This window comes from Mus caroli, chromosome 1 (genome assembly GCF_900094665.2).
Source record: "Mus caroli chromosome 1, CAROLI_EIJ_v1.1, whole genome shotgun sequence".
NCBI lineage: Eukaryota > Metazoa > Chordata > Mammalia > Rodentia > Muridae > Mus > Mus caroli.
This window is the reverse complement of record NC_034570.1, coordinates 132024523-132042485: the sequence shown is the minus strand read 5'-3', so window position 1 is coordinate 132042485 and position 17963 is coordinate 132024523. Positions and strand designations below refer to the sequence as shown.

At 36.5% G+C, this 17963-nt stretch overlaps 1 protein-coding gene across 5 annotated transcripts in view; it reads right to left on the bottom strand.

Annotated features, from left to right (window-relative positions):
* Kcnt2 (potassium sodium-activated channel subfamily T member 2) overlaps positions 1 to 17963 on the bottom strand; it is a 350913-nt gene that overhangs the window by 158157 nt on the left and 174793 nt on the right. For all 5 annotated transcript variants that reach the window (XM_029477031.1, XM_029477035.1, XM_029477039.1 and 2 more), the window contains 2 exons: positions 17675 to 17811; positions 15192 to 15255 (listed from right to left, as the gene is read on the bottom strand). In XM_029477031.1, the coding sequence (XP_029332891.1) occupies positions 15192 to 15255; positions 17675 to 17811 (201 nt within the window). The remainder of the gene's footprint in view (positions 1 to 15191; positions 15256 to 17674; positions 17812 to 17963) is intronic.

The following is a 17963-nucleotide window of genomic DNA, read 5'->3' as shown; positions in this document are numbered from 1 at the left end:
GATCCAGCATTACCTCTCCTGGGCATATATCCAGAAGATGTCCCAACCGGTAAGAAGGACACATGCTCCACTATGTTCATAGCAGCCTTATTTATAATAGCCAGAAGCTGGAAAAACCAATTATATGATAAAAAATTGAAAAGAGAAACAAAAATCAGAGGATATGAAAATGGTAGAACTTACTGGGACCTAAATTTAACAATGGTAGCAAAGACACTGAAAGGTAATGAGTTGGGGGACAAAGAAATGACACCATCCTTAAGAACACTTGCTGTTCTTTCAGTAGAATAGAATTTAGTTTCCAACACTCACTTACATAGTGAGTCTCACAGCCACCAGTGACTTCACCTCCAAAAGATCTTTCCTTGCTTGGGCACCAGCATCCAAATGTACACACTCACACACAAATACACATCACATACAAACAAACATGCACACGCAATTGAAAATACAAACATAATAAAAATTAAATATATAAAAGATTTTAAATGAACTTTTTTTGTGATTATGTGAAGGACAGAAAAGTGATATTAACCTGGGTATTTTTTTTAATTAGGAATTTTCCTCATTTACATTTCCAATGCTATCCCAAAAGTCCCCCATATCCTTCCCCAGCCACTTCCCTAACCACCCACTCCCACCTTTTGGCCCTGACATTCCCTGTACTGGGGCATATAAAGTTTGCAAGTCCAGTGATGGCCAACTAGGCCATCTTTTGATACATATGTGCTAGAGTCAAGAGCTCCAGGGTACTGGTTAGTTCATAATGTTGTTCCACCTATAGAGTTGCAGATACCTTTAGCTCCTTGTAACCTGGGTATTTTTAAACAATCAATGTATTTTCCATTTTAAAGCTATAAATAAATTAAATAAATACAGTTATAAATAAAATATAAATAACTGGAATGTCGTCAGAAGACAAATTATACCATTTAAAAATGACCACTGAACTCACACCACCCTAAAGAAATACAGGTCATAAATAAGCAGAGAAAAATATACAAACTCTTTGAGGGTACATTAAACTAAATTTATTAAAATAAACTCCAAAACACCAGAAAGGGCAGACACCAGCAAGGATGGGAAACAACAGGAAGTGCCAATACATAAATGCTAATAGAAACTTTAGTGATTAAAAAAATCAACAAAAATAATCAAACTGAAATAATTAACTACTTTCCTTAAATGACTAAATAAAATAAATTGTGCTACATTTGGATTATTTCACAGTGGTAAAAAGAAATGATAATCATGCCAGAAAATATGAAGAGTCTCAAATAATATTCATGAGAGAGAAAATCAGGACCAATCTGAAAAGGCTGTAAAATATAGGATCCCAAGTGCATGACATTCTGAAAGGGGAAAAGCACAGGAAAAAGAATGATTTCGGGGTATACTGGATGGAGGGGATGGATAAAGATGAGGGAAAAACTAGAACAGAAGAGACACTGCCCTCCTTCAAACTGCTATTAAATGAATATGGAAGTCCATGGAATCAGGTTCCATTATTCTAGGTCTATCTCAAATTTTGCCTTAGGAATATTGGGTTTAAGGTGTGTACAGCTGGCTTTTAAGTGGGTGGTAGAGATCAAACTCATGGCTTCCTCACTTACTCATTGAGTCAACTCCCCTGCCCAGTACATCCACTTTTGCTTGTTTGAATTTCCTCTTTCCCCCTCTCTACATTCTCTCTTCACAGATATATCTGAAAGCTGACCTATATTTCATCCATATTTTGAAGAAAACTGCTTTGAATTTTATTGATCCCTCCTGCTATGTCACAGTCTGTGGTTTTCAACCATGTAATCATCACAATTTCCGTGCCTGAAATAATTCTGCTCCCTTTTGTCCTTTTCCCACTTATCATTAGCCGAGCTGTGCTACCTGGAATTATGCAGGTGCTGAGGTGTACAGGCCTCAGATGCCCTGTAGCCTATCTGATAGTATTTCCTTGTCAGTATCTTAGGCTTTAATCTCTAGACTCCCCCCCCCTTTTTAAGTATTAGTTTCTATGTCTTGCTCCAGTGACATAGAGCAAATTTTCACTCATATACTTGCAGCAAATTGGCAAATTGATTTAGAAATTTACTAATTGCAACATCTCCGTCACTGCTATGTCTTGTCACATGAGTCAATCATTGTTCCAAGTTAATAAACATGGGTTGGAGCTTGTGTACCTAGTCCTTTCTTATAGGCTATTGTCTTGTTTTTAGTGCCTAGAATTTTATTATCCTTTAAAAACAATTGTGCTTTTGATTTGGCAGTTATTATATCATGCAAATCCATTTACAACTTTGTCAATATTATTTTAGAGAACTTTTAATCTGGAATTGGTTTGCTCTCATATTTCTGGAGTGGCCTCTCTGGAGTTCAATTAAGTACTTGTGGCACTCAATGAGATCTTTTTATAGGCCTATAATTCTATTTTTTCTAAGTGCATGCAGGATTTGGTTCTTCTTTTGTGCAATACTGTTTTCTTTTTCTAATTATTTCTTTCACCTAGTTTCATGTACTCCCATTATTCATATATGAATATATTTACAGGCTGAAGAGCTTAAGGATAGCAGTGCAGTTATGAGGGGCAGAGGTTTCATTTTTCTTGTGGAGCACAGTACTTCAAATTGCTGCGTTCCTGTGAGTGAAACCTTTGTCTTCTATCTTCTCAATTCACTGAAACTGCCACGGTCTACTGGGATCATCTCTTTTCAGTAAGAATTCATCTATATCTATTATCTATACTGATATCTAATCTCTCTCTCTCTCTCTCTCTCTCTCTCTCTCTCTCTCTCTCTCTCTCTCTCTCTGTGTGTGTGTGTGTGTGTGTGTGTGTACATATGTACACACTTCTGAGCAAAGCCAAGTTTGGTGGGGGCTGAACCTACTGTTTCTCAATTCTTATAGATCACATTCCCACTGTGTTCATGTTTTTCAGTCTGAAAATAATTGTTTTGTATATCTTGTTCAGAATTTTAAACATTTGTGTGGGAATGTTATTCCAGAACTCTCTGCTCCCATATGGCAGAGAGCAGCAGTTCCCTACTTACTGGTAAATATGTTTCAGACCTCCGTAAACTGTTAACTATAAAATTCCAGGCTGTGATATTTTTAATTCTTCACAGGTATTTTACCTATATTATTAAAAAAAAGAAGCTGGAGTTTGATACACATGTAATATAATAATTATGTCTAACCTTAGACCAAAGTTCTCAACATCATGATTTCCACTTGAAAATTAGCCGAGATGATCTATGGACCATTCTGCTATGAAGCATATTTTTTTCTACATCAGCATTTACTATGCCCTCATCTCTGTAAGGTGTTGTTCAGTCTTTATTCTTAATAGTTGTAATTTATGAGTTCATCAATTTTGTTTATCAGACTACTGGTGACTATTTGTTGATCACTGAAAGTAGACTGGCATGAGGTGAGAATTCTGCTTTCTCTTGTCCTTTTGTGATGTATGCTTGTCTCCACTGCAGAAACTCAGTATACTGTTAATAACTGTACTTTGAAATTACACATAAATTCCAGTCAAGCTTTACTTACTCTAGCTTAAATTAGAGTGGAGGTACAGTTATAAACCTTAAACCATTTCAAAAACAAAAACCATTCTAAAGTGATAACCAACACCGTCCACCTTCCCAAATCCATAATCTACACTCAGAACAAGCATCACAAATGTCCTCCTCATTTTGAAACTTATTGTTTGCTTAGTTTTCATATCTCATACCTTCGTGAATCACTGGCTTTGGTTTTCTTCATAAACAGTGTTTGTTGATTTTTGACCCCACTTATAATTCCTAATTACAGGACTGCATTTGGGGTGGTAAAAAGATGCCTTTCCTTTAATAGTCAATCCTTCTTTCCTTTATAATCATTATGCTTTAAATTATTTTCTGTGCTTATTTTCACATGTGTGTGTGTGTTTAGAACTATATAGCTCATGTGAAACCAAAATCTCTTATCTAAATACCTGCTCAATATTCATAGAGGATTACTTTTGAAATATAAATAACATATTGAAAACATAATTTCCTTACCCAAACTTTTTTCTCTCTAAACACCTCAGTGTCAAAAACATGACACTGTACTCTTTAAATTTCATAACTTCAAACTCATCTACTATATTTTAAAATAATCATTCAATGAATTGATAGGATATATCATACCTATTTTTAATATTTACTCACAAATCAGCTCAGTTTGGACCCCTCCAATGATTTTCTCTCATTTAAATAACCCTTCCTGAGCCTGGAGTCATGCCTCTAGAGTCATCTGACATGTACCCATAGAACAGCCTAACCTTTCACATTCAAACAAAGGTAATATTTTAGAGTGAAAAACAGGGCATGATACATGCCTGCTGGGCTTTGTACACTAAACCTGCACTGCGTACCACTGTCCTCTTCCACCTTACACATCAAGAAAACCCTAGCTAAATACCAATGTTCAATGCTGTCAGCTTTTACATAAGAACACAATCATCCTCACCTGCTGCCAGGTTTGTGGCTTCAGTTGGAGTAACTGTGACATTTATTGTTTCTAGCAGGATATCCTTACTGACATATGTTCTCAGTCTCAAACAACAAACGTCTCTCTAGCTGTTTTCTTGTCTGTCTGACCACATCTTAGAATGAGTAGGCATCCGGCATTCTTTCTATCCACACAGAGTCTCACCTCTGCTCTTCATTTCATTTCAACTACATCCATTTGCTTTTTTCTCCTTTAAAAAAAGTTTTATTCTCTCAGTACTGAAATCAGTACTACTTTACTAGAGCTCCAATAATAAAGTGTGTGTGTGTGTGTGTACTTACACATACTATGGAGCTTAAAACCTGAAAATACATTGGGAATTCATTCTTACTGTCACAGGTCATGAACCACAGTTTATAATGGATGTTTTCTTCTGAGAGCTATGAAGAGCCATCTGTCCCATTTCTCTGCCCATCAGAATTGATCGGATTCATATACCCAGAGCATTCTGACTTGTTTAGCTTCTGACTTTCACCTTATAAGCACACTACTCAAAATGGAAAGAAGCTTACCATGGTGGTGCAATTTTAACTTGATTGCTCTGGAAGCACTCATTTGCAAATACATTATGTACTGAGTTACTAGGGAGAGGACACAATTAAACATGGATTATAATTTAACTGAGTATTTGTTATATTGCTGAGAAAGAAATAAGAAGAGCCAAGTGTCCCCAGAGACACATGCTAGATGTTATTACTATCTAAAATATAAAAGGGAATATTTAAGAAATAAAGGAGCACGGGCTGAGAGGTGAAGTATTCAGAGTTTAAGAACATAAAGCTAGTAGGAAATGTGAAGGTGACTGAACACAGCAATGACAAATGAACAGAATAGGACAAGTGAGGTAACAGTCAGAAGACCTCCACTGAGGTACACTTCATGCCTTTCGAAGATTTCCTGTCCTGACCCAGATGGCCTCCCAGTTGGTAAGAAGGGCTCTAAAGAGTGTCTAAGGCTAGAATGGTGAATACTATCTAACAAAAAATAGAGTCAGATGTGAACAGGTAAAAAATGAGTGAACTACAGGAATTGGGCATACAGAGCTTGATGGGTCATGTTTTCTATTAGTCACTGAGGAGCACCACAGAATTTAAAATTGCTTTCAATATCGTCACTTGTACTAGGAGATAAATCCTCCAGATGGTGTCTTTAAGAGACAAAGAGTGGGAAAAGCACAAATAACTCCTGTGACTGCCTGACCATACTAGTATTCTACATGACACATAATGGCATCCTACACACACAAAATGGCACTTAGGCCAGGGCATTGCATGCTTCCTGCCTTTTGTCTACAGATATGTTTCCAAGACATGGTGTTCCTCACATGACACAGGCTGTTCACCATCCAGGCTCACTGGATGATAGAGCATTGTGTACTTAGCTGGTTGGATGAGGTATGCATATATGCAGGTGAACTGCATTGAACTAAATCTGTGTCTCCAGAGTCTGCTGCCTGGAACTCATCATAACACTGTTGCCCTGCCACCCCAAGCTATCAGAACAATGCCCCACAGGATAGTATAGACACTACAATAAATAATTAGTAAATGAGATTTCATGAAACTGAAAAGGCTTCTGTAAGGCAAAGAACACAGTCATTAGTTCAAAATGACAGCCTATGGTATGGGAAAATATTTTTTTTTTTACCAGTCGTGTATTTGATGGAGGATTAATATCCAAAATATAGAATAACTCAAAAAACATATAAACGTGTTAAATGATCCAATGTACAGTTAGGATATAGTTCTCAATAGAAGAATCTCAAATGGTTGATTAAACCCTTAAAGAAATGTTCAACATCTTTAGTAGTCAAGAAAATGTTAACTAAAACTACCTTGGGGTTCCATCTTAGCTCATGCAATAAGGATTATCCTTGCAAGAACTCCTAATAATGAGGGATAAGGAGTCTCAACTGGTCATCTCTTGTAGCCACAAAAGACTTCCGGTGATGGGACTATGTTACATTAGATTGAGTTGTTGGCCAAGAAGGACCCATGGAGATAATTAAAGAAGCTAGGCTGGTGCTAGGAGAGAAAGCTATTCTCTGCAAATTTATTGGGGCCATGGGCACATTGTAGAAGAGAACATCCACACAACCTATTGAATGTGTGAATGTGGAGCTATCAGGGAGGCTTCCCCTGCCAACAGATGTGAGACTTAGAGGTCCATATCCATACATTATGGGGAAAGAGAATCTAAGTTGAAGGTCTCCAGCCAATCTCTCCCCTTGAAGTACAGGAAATGCAGTTGAAGATGGGAAAGAAAGATTACAGGAATCAGAGGGACCAGAGACACCAGGAGAACATAGCCCACTGAATCATATAGGCTCACAAAGACTGAAGCCACAAGCAAAGGGCTTGCATGGGTTTGCACCAGGTATTCTGCATGTATGCTTTGGTGGTTAACTTGGTGTTTTTGTGGAAATCCTAATAATCCGAGCAGGTAGATCTCTGACTCTTTTGCCTGCTCATGGGACTTTATTCCTACTATTGGGTTTCTTTCTCCAGCTTTTGTGTGAGAGCTTTTTTTCTTGTCTTAGTGTATTCCTTTTGTCCTCTTTGGTTGTTGTCTCTTGGAGGCCTGTTCTTTTCAGAAGGAGGTAAAAGGAAGTGGACCTGGGAGAGAGGGGAGGTGAAGGGGTGCTAGTAGGAGAGGAGGGAGCTGAAATTTTGGTCAGGATGTATTGTATGAGAGGACAATCTGTTTTCAATCAGTCAATCAAATAACTAATTAAAAGTTGAAGCCTTTCTAAATCTAACCTAAATTTTGTCTTCCTTACAAATTCCAAGACTTCAATCACTGGAAACTAAATAAAACTTTCCTCTACCCTTCAAAGTCAGGTAACTATGACCCTACATGGTTTTGTGATTTTTCTATCAAATTGGAGTATGCAAAGAGAGGCATTGGAATGGACTGATTACATAAAGGATACAGGAGCACTTCCAGATGAAAATGGATATGTTCCAAATACTTATGATGAGTAAATTGGACTCAAATTATAGAGACCATAATCCTTAGACAAACAGATAATATTAATTTAGATCAGAATACATCATCGTTCCAATTCTCCAAGCCTTTCTAAGAAACTCACTGTGCACTAGACCCAGAGAAAATACAGTGATTTACACATGAGCAGTAAAAAAGTGAACAAAATTCATTATTCTCTAAGTTAAAATATAACAAAAGATTCCTACATATGAAGTGATTCATCATACTGAGATTTAGAAAATCATGATGGGGCATGCTTCAGTGTCTTCATGGACTTACCACCTGGAGAGAACTTAGGCAGCTGAAATAATGTTTGCAGAGGAAACCCCCATATATTTACCATCTAGTCCTGCAAAAACATTGAATCAGGTATGATTCTTTTATAAAGCATAAAAAAAGATGTGTTTACTAAATGCTGCAGAATCAATGTGCAGTATTTTCTACTCTCCTGATTACAGTTACCCGAGAAGCTGAGGGAGGTCTACAGGCTGAAAGAATTTTTCAAGCACCTTTTATATTGAATGTATTATAGGACTTACATAGTCACAACACAATCTTTCTGAACAAATAACATATAATATCATAACATGAGATTACGTTGATTACCAAGCAATATGGTTAGGTATAGTTGGTTATAACTAGATATGTAATATGGTTTGATAATAAGCATACTTTTATAGGATTTTTATAATTTTTTAAATAGGTCTTTCTGGTTTGGAGTACTTTCTCCTCAACTCCAGAGAGAAAAAACAGTTTTAAAAAGAATGGATAAAAATGTCCTGCTGTTTTCAAAGGAGTGTTCCTGAGGAACAGCAGTATATTGCATAACAAATTCCAGAACAGTTCTTCCTGTCAAAGGGTGTAGACACTCCCATAAGTCTTCAAATGCCCAAATAGAAACTCAGAGGCAGCGATGTTGTTACTTTAGCGAATTCTTGGGGCGGGGGGGGGGGGGGGGGGGGGGGGGCATGCCATTGTGTATTTTGTTTCTATTAAATCCATTAGATTACCAGCACCCAAATAATAGTACCTTAATATTCCTTGTTTGTGGGGCCCTAAATTTGATATTAATAATAGCTGTCGGCTTCCTAAGAATTAACATACTGCATAAAATCTACTAAGTACTTTCTGTTTTGTTTTGTTTTGTTTTGTTTTTCCACTGAAATAAACCATTCAGCAAATGAGGTATGCTATCTGTTTTCCCAGTCCTTGTTTGACTTTTCTTAGAACTTTGAATTGTAGATGTTAAAACAAAAAGGTTCACCAAGTTTAAGGATGGTAGTTATATTTTAAAACACATGAACAAATAATAGAATGTATGCTGTTCCACTGAAAATTCATCCATTGTCTGACTGGTCTTTTAAGGATTTTATAAAACTAATGAAAAAGGGACAGAACTCTTTTTTTTTCCTCCACACAAAATGCTCATCATAGGATGATTTTTTTTTTTTTTTTTGCCAAAGCAAAATCACCTTCTATATCCTATGTAGCTATAAAAACACTTAAAAGCTACATGAATATGTATTTGAAAAAGATACCATTTCTATAATGTCTATAAAATATAGGGGGAGGCTCCTTTTTCATCTAATTGTATAAAACAATATTTGCTTTTAAGCCCAAACACAGATTATTTTCTTATTGTTGCCTTATTTTTCAAATTTGACAGTATTAGTTACTATTACTTGATATTTTTCTTTAAAAATGTTAGTTATTGCCCTCCCATAACAGAAAAGTATTGCTTTCTTTTCCCTTAACTGACCTCATGTCTACCTCCCATGCTCCACATCTTTGGTCAAGAGTTCAAAATTATTTGAGAAGTGATTACTCTTGAGCATTCGCACTGCTGATGTCTGCTTTTGATGAGGCAGAGGGAGCATCACGGTTACAAGTCAATCTGTAGTAGATCATATTCTCTTGAGACAATACTGTTCTCCAGGCATTTGTGTTCCAATAATGATGCAAAATATATAGTCTATATTTAGGCAGCCAATAGAAAGTGGCCAAGACTTGTGTGGCTTATAAACCAGAGGACTTTACTTTTGACAGTTCAGGAGGCCACAGTCCAGAATCAGGTGCCAAAGTGATAGGTTTCCCTTTCAGATACTTGCTTTGGCTGGCTCCACACAATGCTGCCCTATGGTCCTTGTTGTGACAATCCAAATTGAGGGATCATATTGATGGTATCATTTTAACATTATTTTCTATTTTCACACTCCATGGTTAAATAAACATCAACTGTAACATAGTAGAAGTAAGAGCATCAACTTGTCAGTGTGAAGAGGTCATGTTCTGTGCTCACCATTGTCAAGCAGAAATTTGTTTCTAATATATTCACCCACATCAAAGAACAGAAAATTCAGGACTGACCATGGGCAGCCCTACATGTGCCATGAGATGACTCTCCGAACAGACACTGCTCCAGACTCACTTTCCTAGTAACAACGGGAAAGAACTTTTATGTTGTTGACTACTGTTGGGTATCATTGTTCACTTTTGCTTTAATCACACTTAAATTTTGATAAACCTTTTCATATCTTACCTAAGAGTTGTTTGCTGTTTGAAAACTATTCAATACCCAATAATGTTTCTTTTCCTTCTTTGTTTTCCTTTTTGAGAAAAAGATTACTAGAATATAAGTGTAAAAAATATCTAGGTATTTGAAAAGAATTGTGTTTTGTAGTTCTAGCCTCCTGGAAGAAAAAAAAATACATATATATGTGTGTGTGTGTGTGTGTGTGTGTATATATAATATAATATATATATATATTACATATTTATAATATATGTATATATATGAGAGTAAGAAAGCTATATATAGAGAGATATATAGATATAGATGAATAAATAGGTGTATGTGTGTGTATATAGATGTGTATATATCAGTATATATGTTTATATGTATATATGTGTATATATGTACATATATATTTGAATTTCAAATTATCTTTGTTTGCTGTCATTTCATTACATAATACTGGCATGAACACAAGTACGTCATTAAAGCAAACCACTCAAATCAAAGGTATATTAGCTTTATATTCTCAATTTTTATTAATAAATTAATTAATTTCTGTTTCTTCTGCAGTTTCTCTGATCAATATTCCTCATGTCAGTTTTGCTCCCTGTATTGCCTATCTACTTCCAATGCAAGTTTTGTCATTTCAGATCCATTATGCTGCAAAAAGCAAGTGTTACACACTGGAGAGGTTCAGCCACAAATTTTGATTAGATTGAAATGATATTTTCTACTTTTGATGGGATTCATTCAGAAAACTGGTTCTCAGTCCCCTTCTCTTCACCTCTTAATATATAGATATTTTCTAATCCACTTAATGCTGAATTAGTTTTGTTGTGTGATTTATTTTTCTTCAGTTCAGAGCCTGGAGTTTATCTTCTAGGCCTCTTACTGAATTTTCCCTTTGTTATTTCCAGAATCTTCTCTATAATTCCTGCATGAGTTTTGTTTGATTGTTTTGTTCTGTTTTGTATTCTATTATTATTGTTTGATGTATACAGCATGATCTCACATTATACTCAAGCTGTTTATTGAATGACAAGATCCTCTGAATTGATATTGTAAAACTGATTTCTTCATCCACATTCATAGCATGCTTGTTCTTTTTCTCCAGATTTCTCCTTTCTACTTGGGGTGAATTTATTCACTCTCTTTTTCATGAGTTTTTGTAAAAAACTAGTGAATCAAGAATGCAGATAGTTGTACTTATTGCTCTGTACAAGTATCTGCATTCTTTATTCACTCTCTTTTTCATGAGTTTTTGTAAAAAACTAGTGAATCAAGAATGCAGATAGTTGTACTTATTGCTCTGTACAAGTATCTGCATTCTTTATTCACTCTCTTTTTCATTGTTGTATTCTTAGTAATCCCCTAAAATGTCCACTGATGTCTATTGACTGAATGTACGATGGACTGAAATGTATTTATGACTGAAACATCCTGAAACAAGAGTGGATTCTAGTTGGGTCGTAGTATATATAGTCCTCTATATAGTGATTACATATTACACCAGAGAAGTCTAAGTTTGTATACTCATATAAATACAAAAATGTATGCCCACATAATCACACACACACCTGCATACACCACATTCTCTTCTAATGGACCATTTCCTCAAGACATTGAAAGATGCATATTAAAGATATTGACAATTTGTTCTGAATCCATTGAGATATGGTATGCATCTAGGCCCCTCAAATTTACTTTCTGACTTAGAAAGTAGAGGAATCAAGGAACAAATTGCCTAAATAGAATGCCTCTTTTGGTTTCAGAAAGAAATCAGCAATGCAAATGTGGAGAGATTCAGGGATCCACTCCTTGCTCTGACTTTGAATAAGTCCTAGAAGAATCTCTACTTTAAGCAACATCTGTCCCCTTCCTTGCTGCTGCCTCTGAGCTTCCCTTGCCAACAGCAGACTGCTTGTGATTTCCTCTCTCAACCTAAATTTTAACTTCCTTCTGAATGAGTCAGTTGCCATTCATCTACTTGCTTTATGCCTTCCAGAATTCTACTACTTTTGTCTCATCTCCTTAACCTTTCGTCTTCCTAGATACTTTTATTAACTTCTTGTCAATTTACTAAAATTGGGAGGAAATAGTTTACATTTATTTCAATGAAAGTTTCCCAAACTCATGTTGTAAAGTTAACTCTCATAGATATATATTTATTTCTGCATGTAATTATGTTCCTGCTTCTCATTGAAAAAGTATAAAACCTATTAAATCAAGAAGCCATATGTAGGGCACAGGATTGACAGCAACATGTAAAACAATCAGAGAAAATGAAGATTATGTTCATTTAGAATTCATTGGTTTATCAGATCTTATTGAAACATTTCTATGCCAAACTATTTACAAAACCTTTGTAGTGGATAGAAAACCTTGTACTCTAATGTTAATTTGGGTCTATAAAATTGTTTGCAACAGAGAGTCCACACTTACAAAACTGAGGGGCCTTGTCCCCAGTTGGTTCTGACTGGTAAATAAAGATGCTTACAGATAATGGTTGAGCAGTGCAGAGAGAGTCAGGAACTTAGGACTCCAAGGTTTGGGATCAGAAGAAGGAGATGGAGAAAGGAAATAGGGATCTGCCATGAGGGGAGAGTGTAAAGGAGAGTAGAGATGCCATGCCTTAGAAGAGTGTAGAACAGAGAGTCTTGGCTACCATGTGGAGGAGATGGGGGAGTGCAGCCCAGAACACAGCCTAGTTGAGCAGCCCTCTGAGTCCAGAGCAGCCAAAATAGAATATAAAGTTTAGTAAGTAATAACTCGAGATTATTGTCAGGAAGTGGATTAACCTTGTGCCTTGTGGAGACTAGGCAGCTATTGTCTACATTAAGGCATATCAATATATTAAAGACTGTGGTGTGTGTGTGTGTGTGTGTGTGCCTTTCATTCAGGAAAGTAAACCATTGAGGTGGGTACTGAAAAAAATCTTCTCTAGTCTCTTATCATATAAAGAGCTAATATCTAAAATATATAAAGAACTCAAGAAACTAATTTTCAAAAGAAATGAAACAACCTAATCAAAAATGGTGTAGAGAGCTAAACAGAATTCACAACAGAGGAATTCTGAATGACTGAGAAAAACTTACAGAAATGTTCAAAATTCTTAGTCATCAGAGAAATGCAAATCAAAAAAAGCTCTGACATACCACCTTACACCAGTCAGGGTGGTGAAGATCAAAACCTCAAACAACAGCACATGCTGGCAAGGATGTGAAGAAAGAGGAACACTCTTCCACTGCTTGTGGGATGGCAAACTGGTACAACGATTTGGAAATCAATCTGACATTTCCTCAGAAAATAGGAAATGGTTCTACCTGAAGACCCAGCTATATCACTCCTGAGATGCCCCACCATACCACAAGATACATCTGTTCCACTATGTTCATAGCAGCCTTATTTATAATAGCCAGAAGCTGGAAACAACTTAGATGTCCCACAACAGAAAAATGGATTCAGAAAATGTGGTTCATTTACACAATGGAGTACTACTCAGCTATTAAGAATGAGGAAATCCTGAGTTTTGTAGGCAAATGGATGGAACTAGAAAAAAATCATCCTGAGTGAGGTAACTCAGATGCAAAAGGACATAAATAGTATGTACTCACTAATAGGTGGATATTAGCCAAAAAGTACAGAATACCTAGGATACAATCCACAGAACTCAAGAAGGTTAACAAGCAGAAGGGCCCAAGTAAGGATGCTTCAATCCCACTTGGGAGGGAGAAGAAAGCAATCACTGGAGGCAGAGGGAGGGAGCTGAGTTGAATAGGGGAGGGTGTGGGAAAAGGGGAAACAAGATCAGGTGTTGGTGGGGAGGAGCAACAGAAGAGAAGTCCTGAGGACCAGCAGAATAAATAGAAATATGCAACCTTGGGAGTTGGGATGTGGGGGTACCCTGTAGAAGGTACCAGAGACCTCGACCCAAAGGGAGGGACCTTAGATGAAATGAAAAACAGTGGGAAGAGGGAACTTGTAGAGTCCATCTCCAGTTGAAGGACAGGGCATCAATTCCTATCTAAAAGAACTTCAGGGACAAAAATGGAAGACCTAACAATATTACTGAGGCTCTTGTGTGCTTACAGACAGGAGCTTAGCATGGCTGTCTTCTGAGAGGCCCAACAAGCAGATGACTGATACAGATGCAGTTACTGTCACCCAACCAATGGACGGAAGTTGGGAATTAGGGAAAGCATAGAAGAAGCTGAGGAGGAGGGGCACCCCATAGGAAGACCAGCTGTCTCAACTAACCTGGATACCTGAGATCTGTTAGACATTGAGCCACCAATTACGCAGCATACACAAGCTGCTCCTAGGCTCCTGACACATATAGAGAGGAGTGCCTGGTCTGGTTTCAGTGGGAAAAGAGTCTAACTCTTGATAGACTTGAGGCTCCAGGAAGTAGGGAGACCTGGAGGTGAGGGGATGGAGGGCATCCTCTTGGAGACAGAAGGGAGGAGGAATGGGATGAGGGACTTTGGGAGGGCAGACCACAAGGGGGGTAAAACTGGACTTAAAAAACAAACAAACAAACAAACAAACAAAACACTCTCTTAGACGACGAAGTCATTGTTCAGTAATTCACTTAAATTAGTTTTAAATTAGTTTGATTTATAAGTTTGGATTTAAAAATACATCACAGAAATTCTATTAAGTCAAAAGTTACCAAAAAGAACCCTAGGAATCTTTCTAAACAATGTACATTTCCAGGTCTCACTCTAAATAACCTCAGAAGAATTTTCAAAATAGTGTATATTTTTTAAAAATAAATTCTCCAATGATATTATTATAATCTGCTAGAGCCACCTGCCTTCATTTGAAGTTGGGGAAATGTAGGCCCTTTTAAAAAACTGTATCTCTTGGGAAATGTTCAGAGGATTAGTAGAAAGCAGGTAGAAAATTAGAAAAACATGAGTTGACACAATGGACAATGTTTTTAATGTTCAAATAATCATAGCTAGTAAATACATGCTTAGATGTAGTGCAAACCTAAAATTACAAAGGTTCATTATGGTCTTTTTTTTTTTCTTTTTCTTTTTCTTTTGTTTTGTTTTGTTTTTTTTTTTTGTTGTTGTTGTTTTATTCAAATTAAGCTAAAATCTTGTTTGGAGAAGTGTACAGTTTACTGAGGGGATATTAGAAAACTTACAGATGAAGTTCTGTCCACTTCGCAGCGGCTACTCAAAATGAAACAGGCCTCAGCATTGTCCATCCTAAACACAGACAGAAAATAGAGAAACCATACTGAAATGCTAGCTACTGAAAGGACTATGTCAGTGCCTGACCCCCATCCGACATGTGTGTCCTCATGCTTAAAGAACAACTGGCTGTCTTGCCGAGCTTGCCTACACTTGTGAGAAAAATAACTTGCAGTATTCATACAGCTCACAATTAATGAGAGAAAAAGGAATTGAATTTGCTTTTATTTCTTAATGTATCTATATATACATACATATGTATAATTATATAAGTATTTTTATATCTATATATAATATTTTAATTAATATATGTTTTGCAATCTAGGATCATTACATTATTATTATTTTTATGGCTAACTCATTTCACTTCAGTAACTGAGTTGAAGAGAGGGAACAAATATGCTTAGTGGATTTAAGTCAAACTCTACTCTGTTTCCAGGAACCTGTTCAACTTTTGTTCCAACCCCCTTTTTGTCATGTGAATGTTCTTCAATTCTTAAAGTTAGTTACTAAAGAATATGTTGTATTCCTTTATAAATACTTGAAAACATAACAATGTTTATTTTTCAACTGAGCAATGCTTTATCTTCCTTCTACACTGTGATAAAGTTAGAGTCTTTAAAAACATATTTGTTTTCACTGGGGAAGAGAAAGGAAAAGCCTGGAAAATTAGTCCAAACAAAACAATTCTGAAGAAAGTACTGCGGGGGTTGCTAAATAACAAGGATACTGAATAACATTTTCTAAAGTATCATTTTCAGTAAAGCGGTGAAGTCATGTCATGCCACTGGCGTGTGGTTTGGAGGTGCCTACTCCTGGCTTCTTCCATGGAGAATTATGCTGAAGAATGTATTAATTAACATTAAATCCTAAATATCATATATGAAGTTAGGATTTGAAATGAACATGCAGTAAACAGTCACCCTGATGTCTTTCTCAGCCCAGCTTTTTGAACAGTGAGAGCTGGCCAACAGTCCCCGTTTCAGGTCTTGTATTTAATTTGTTCATTTTCAATTTCCATGAAGGGTTTCCTGTAAATGTGACCCCTTGGTGGAAAATCATTTCATTCCTAATAGTGATAGTTAAATTTAAAAAGCATCTATCTGACACAATTATTGCTAAAACAAAGAGCTCAGATTTAATTCCCAGAATAAAAAACTTCCACCACTAGCAGGTTTATCAACACACTGTGGATGAGCAGACTGAAGAACCTATCTCACAGTAACTTAAGGAGAATGATTTATAGAGATAACATAATAAAGAGATTTAGAAGATACAAAGGTGGAAACATCTTCTAGGTACCTAAATAATTATATAGATACCAAATAGGATATAGCTAAATCTTCAAAGTGTCACATGGAGTGTTTAACAGAGGTGTACTCTAAGATAAAATATATGCTGTAAGACATTTAAATTTCCAACATTTACCATTCATTTTACTGTGGTAATTTCTACTCACTGTTTTGTTTCTTAGATTAAGTCATTAAATAAAACAAACCTCAACTAAATTTATTTTACTCTTAAACAAAAGTGATATCAGAATTCATCATTACTTGGTACCTATGCATCATTTGGGTCATTATGTGAGACAAGAAAACTAAGAAAATCTTGTTAAGTACTGTGAGGAGGAAACCTTCACATTTAAAGAAGCACATAGAAGCATCCAAAAAGAAAGAAGACCCACTGAAAACTTTAAATACAGCAGAAGGCATCCTGCAACCTCCACCCCCACTCCACTCCTCCCCACACCCTCCAGCGATTCTTGGTTTTAAAACAAAAAGAGTTGTTTCATATTAGTCATGATCCCAGGTGATGTCAGTATTCCTTCCCTTCCCTTTTCTCACTCTCTACTGCTGTGTAAGAAGACTAGTTTCTCATAACAAATGTCTAGCCCAAGCCATCTTTTAAGCCCTATTGACAGGCTTAAACACAATCTTAGAGTAACTCAGCAGGACCTCTTAGGATCCAGTTTCCTCCAGCTCTAAGAATTCTTCAGACTTTGACCCCTGCAAGGTAAAAGGTGATGCTGAGGAATGTTCCAAGTTTCTTACAGTTCAAACCCTGACTCATTGCTTTGATACTTCATATAATATTTAGTCCAAGATTTTGTCCTATAAAATATAACCAGAATTGTGAAATTAGGAGATATCTCTAACGGGGAGTCTGAATACCTCTTGTCCATCTCCAACAGCAAAGATAATTCTAGCATGGAGACTTCTTACCACACCATGCAGAATTATTATCTTAAATATCTGCCCTAAAACCGAAAGTAGAAAACAGGAGCCTATACTTTTAGCACTGTTACTCTAAAATTAGTAAAGCAGAGCTAAATTTTATATTTAAATACATGTAAAATGCAGCTTGCAAACGTTTGGAGAGAAAAGTTATCAAAAGATTGAAAATGAAGAGAGATAGAAGGGTCGAGGATTCCTACTTTGCTCTCAGGAGATCCTGATCTTTAAGGGCAGAGCCTTGAAGGTAGATCACTCTCTGGGACCACATTGGAATCTGTAGCACTCTCCGAACTTGCACATCCATCTCCGTGGGACACAAAATCACCACATAATAATCCTATTTAAGGCATAATAAAAAATGGCACAGATACAATCACGCTTTAAGTAATCCTACACAAACTATTTAAGATTTTTTTCCAGCCGGGCGTGGTGGCGCACGCCTTTAATCCCAGCACTCGGGAGGCAGAGGCAGGCGGATTTCTGAGTTCG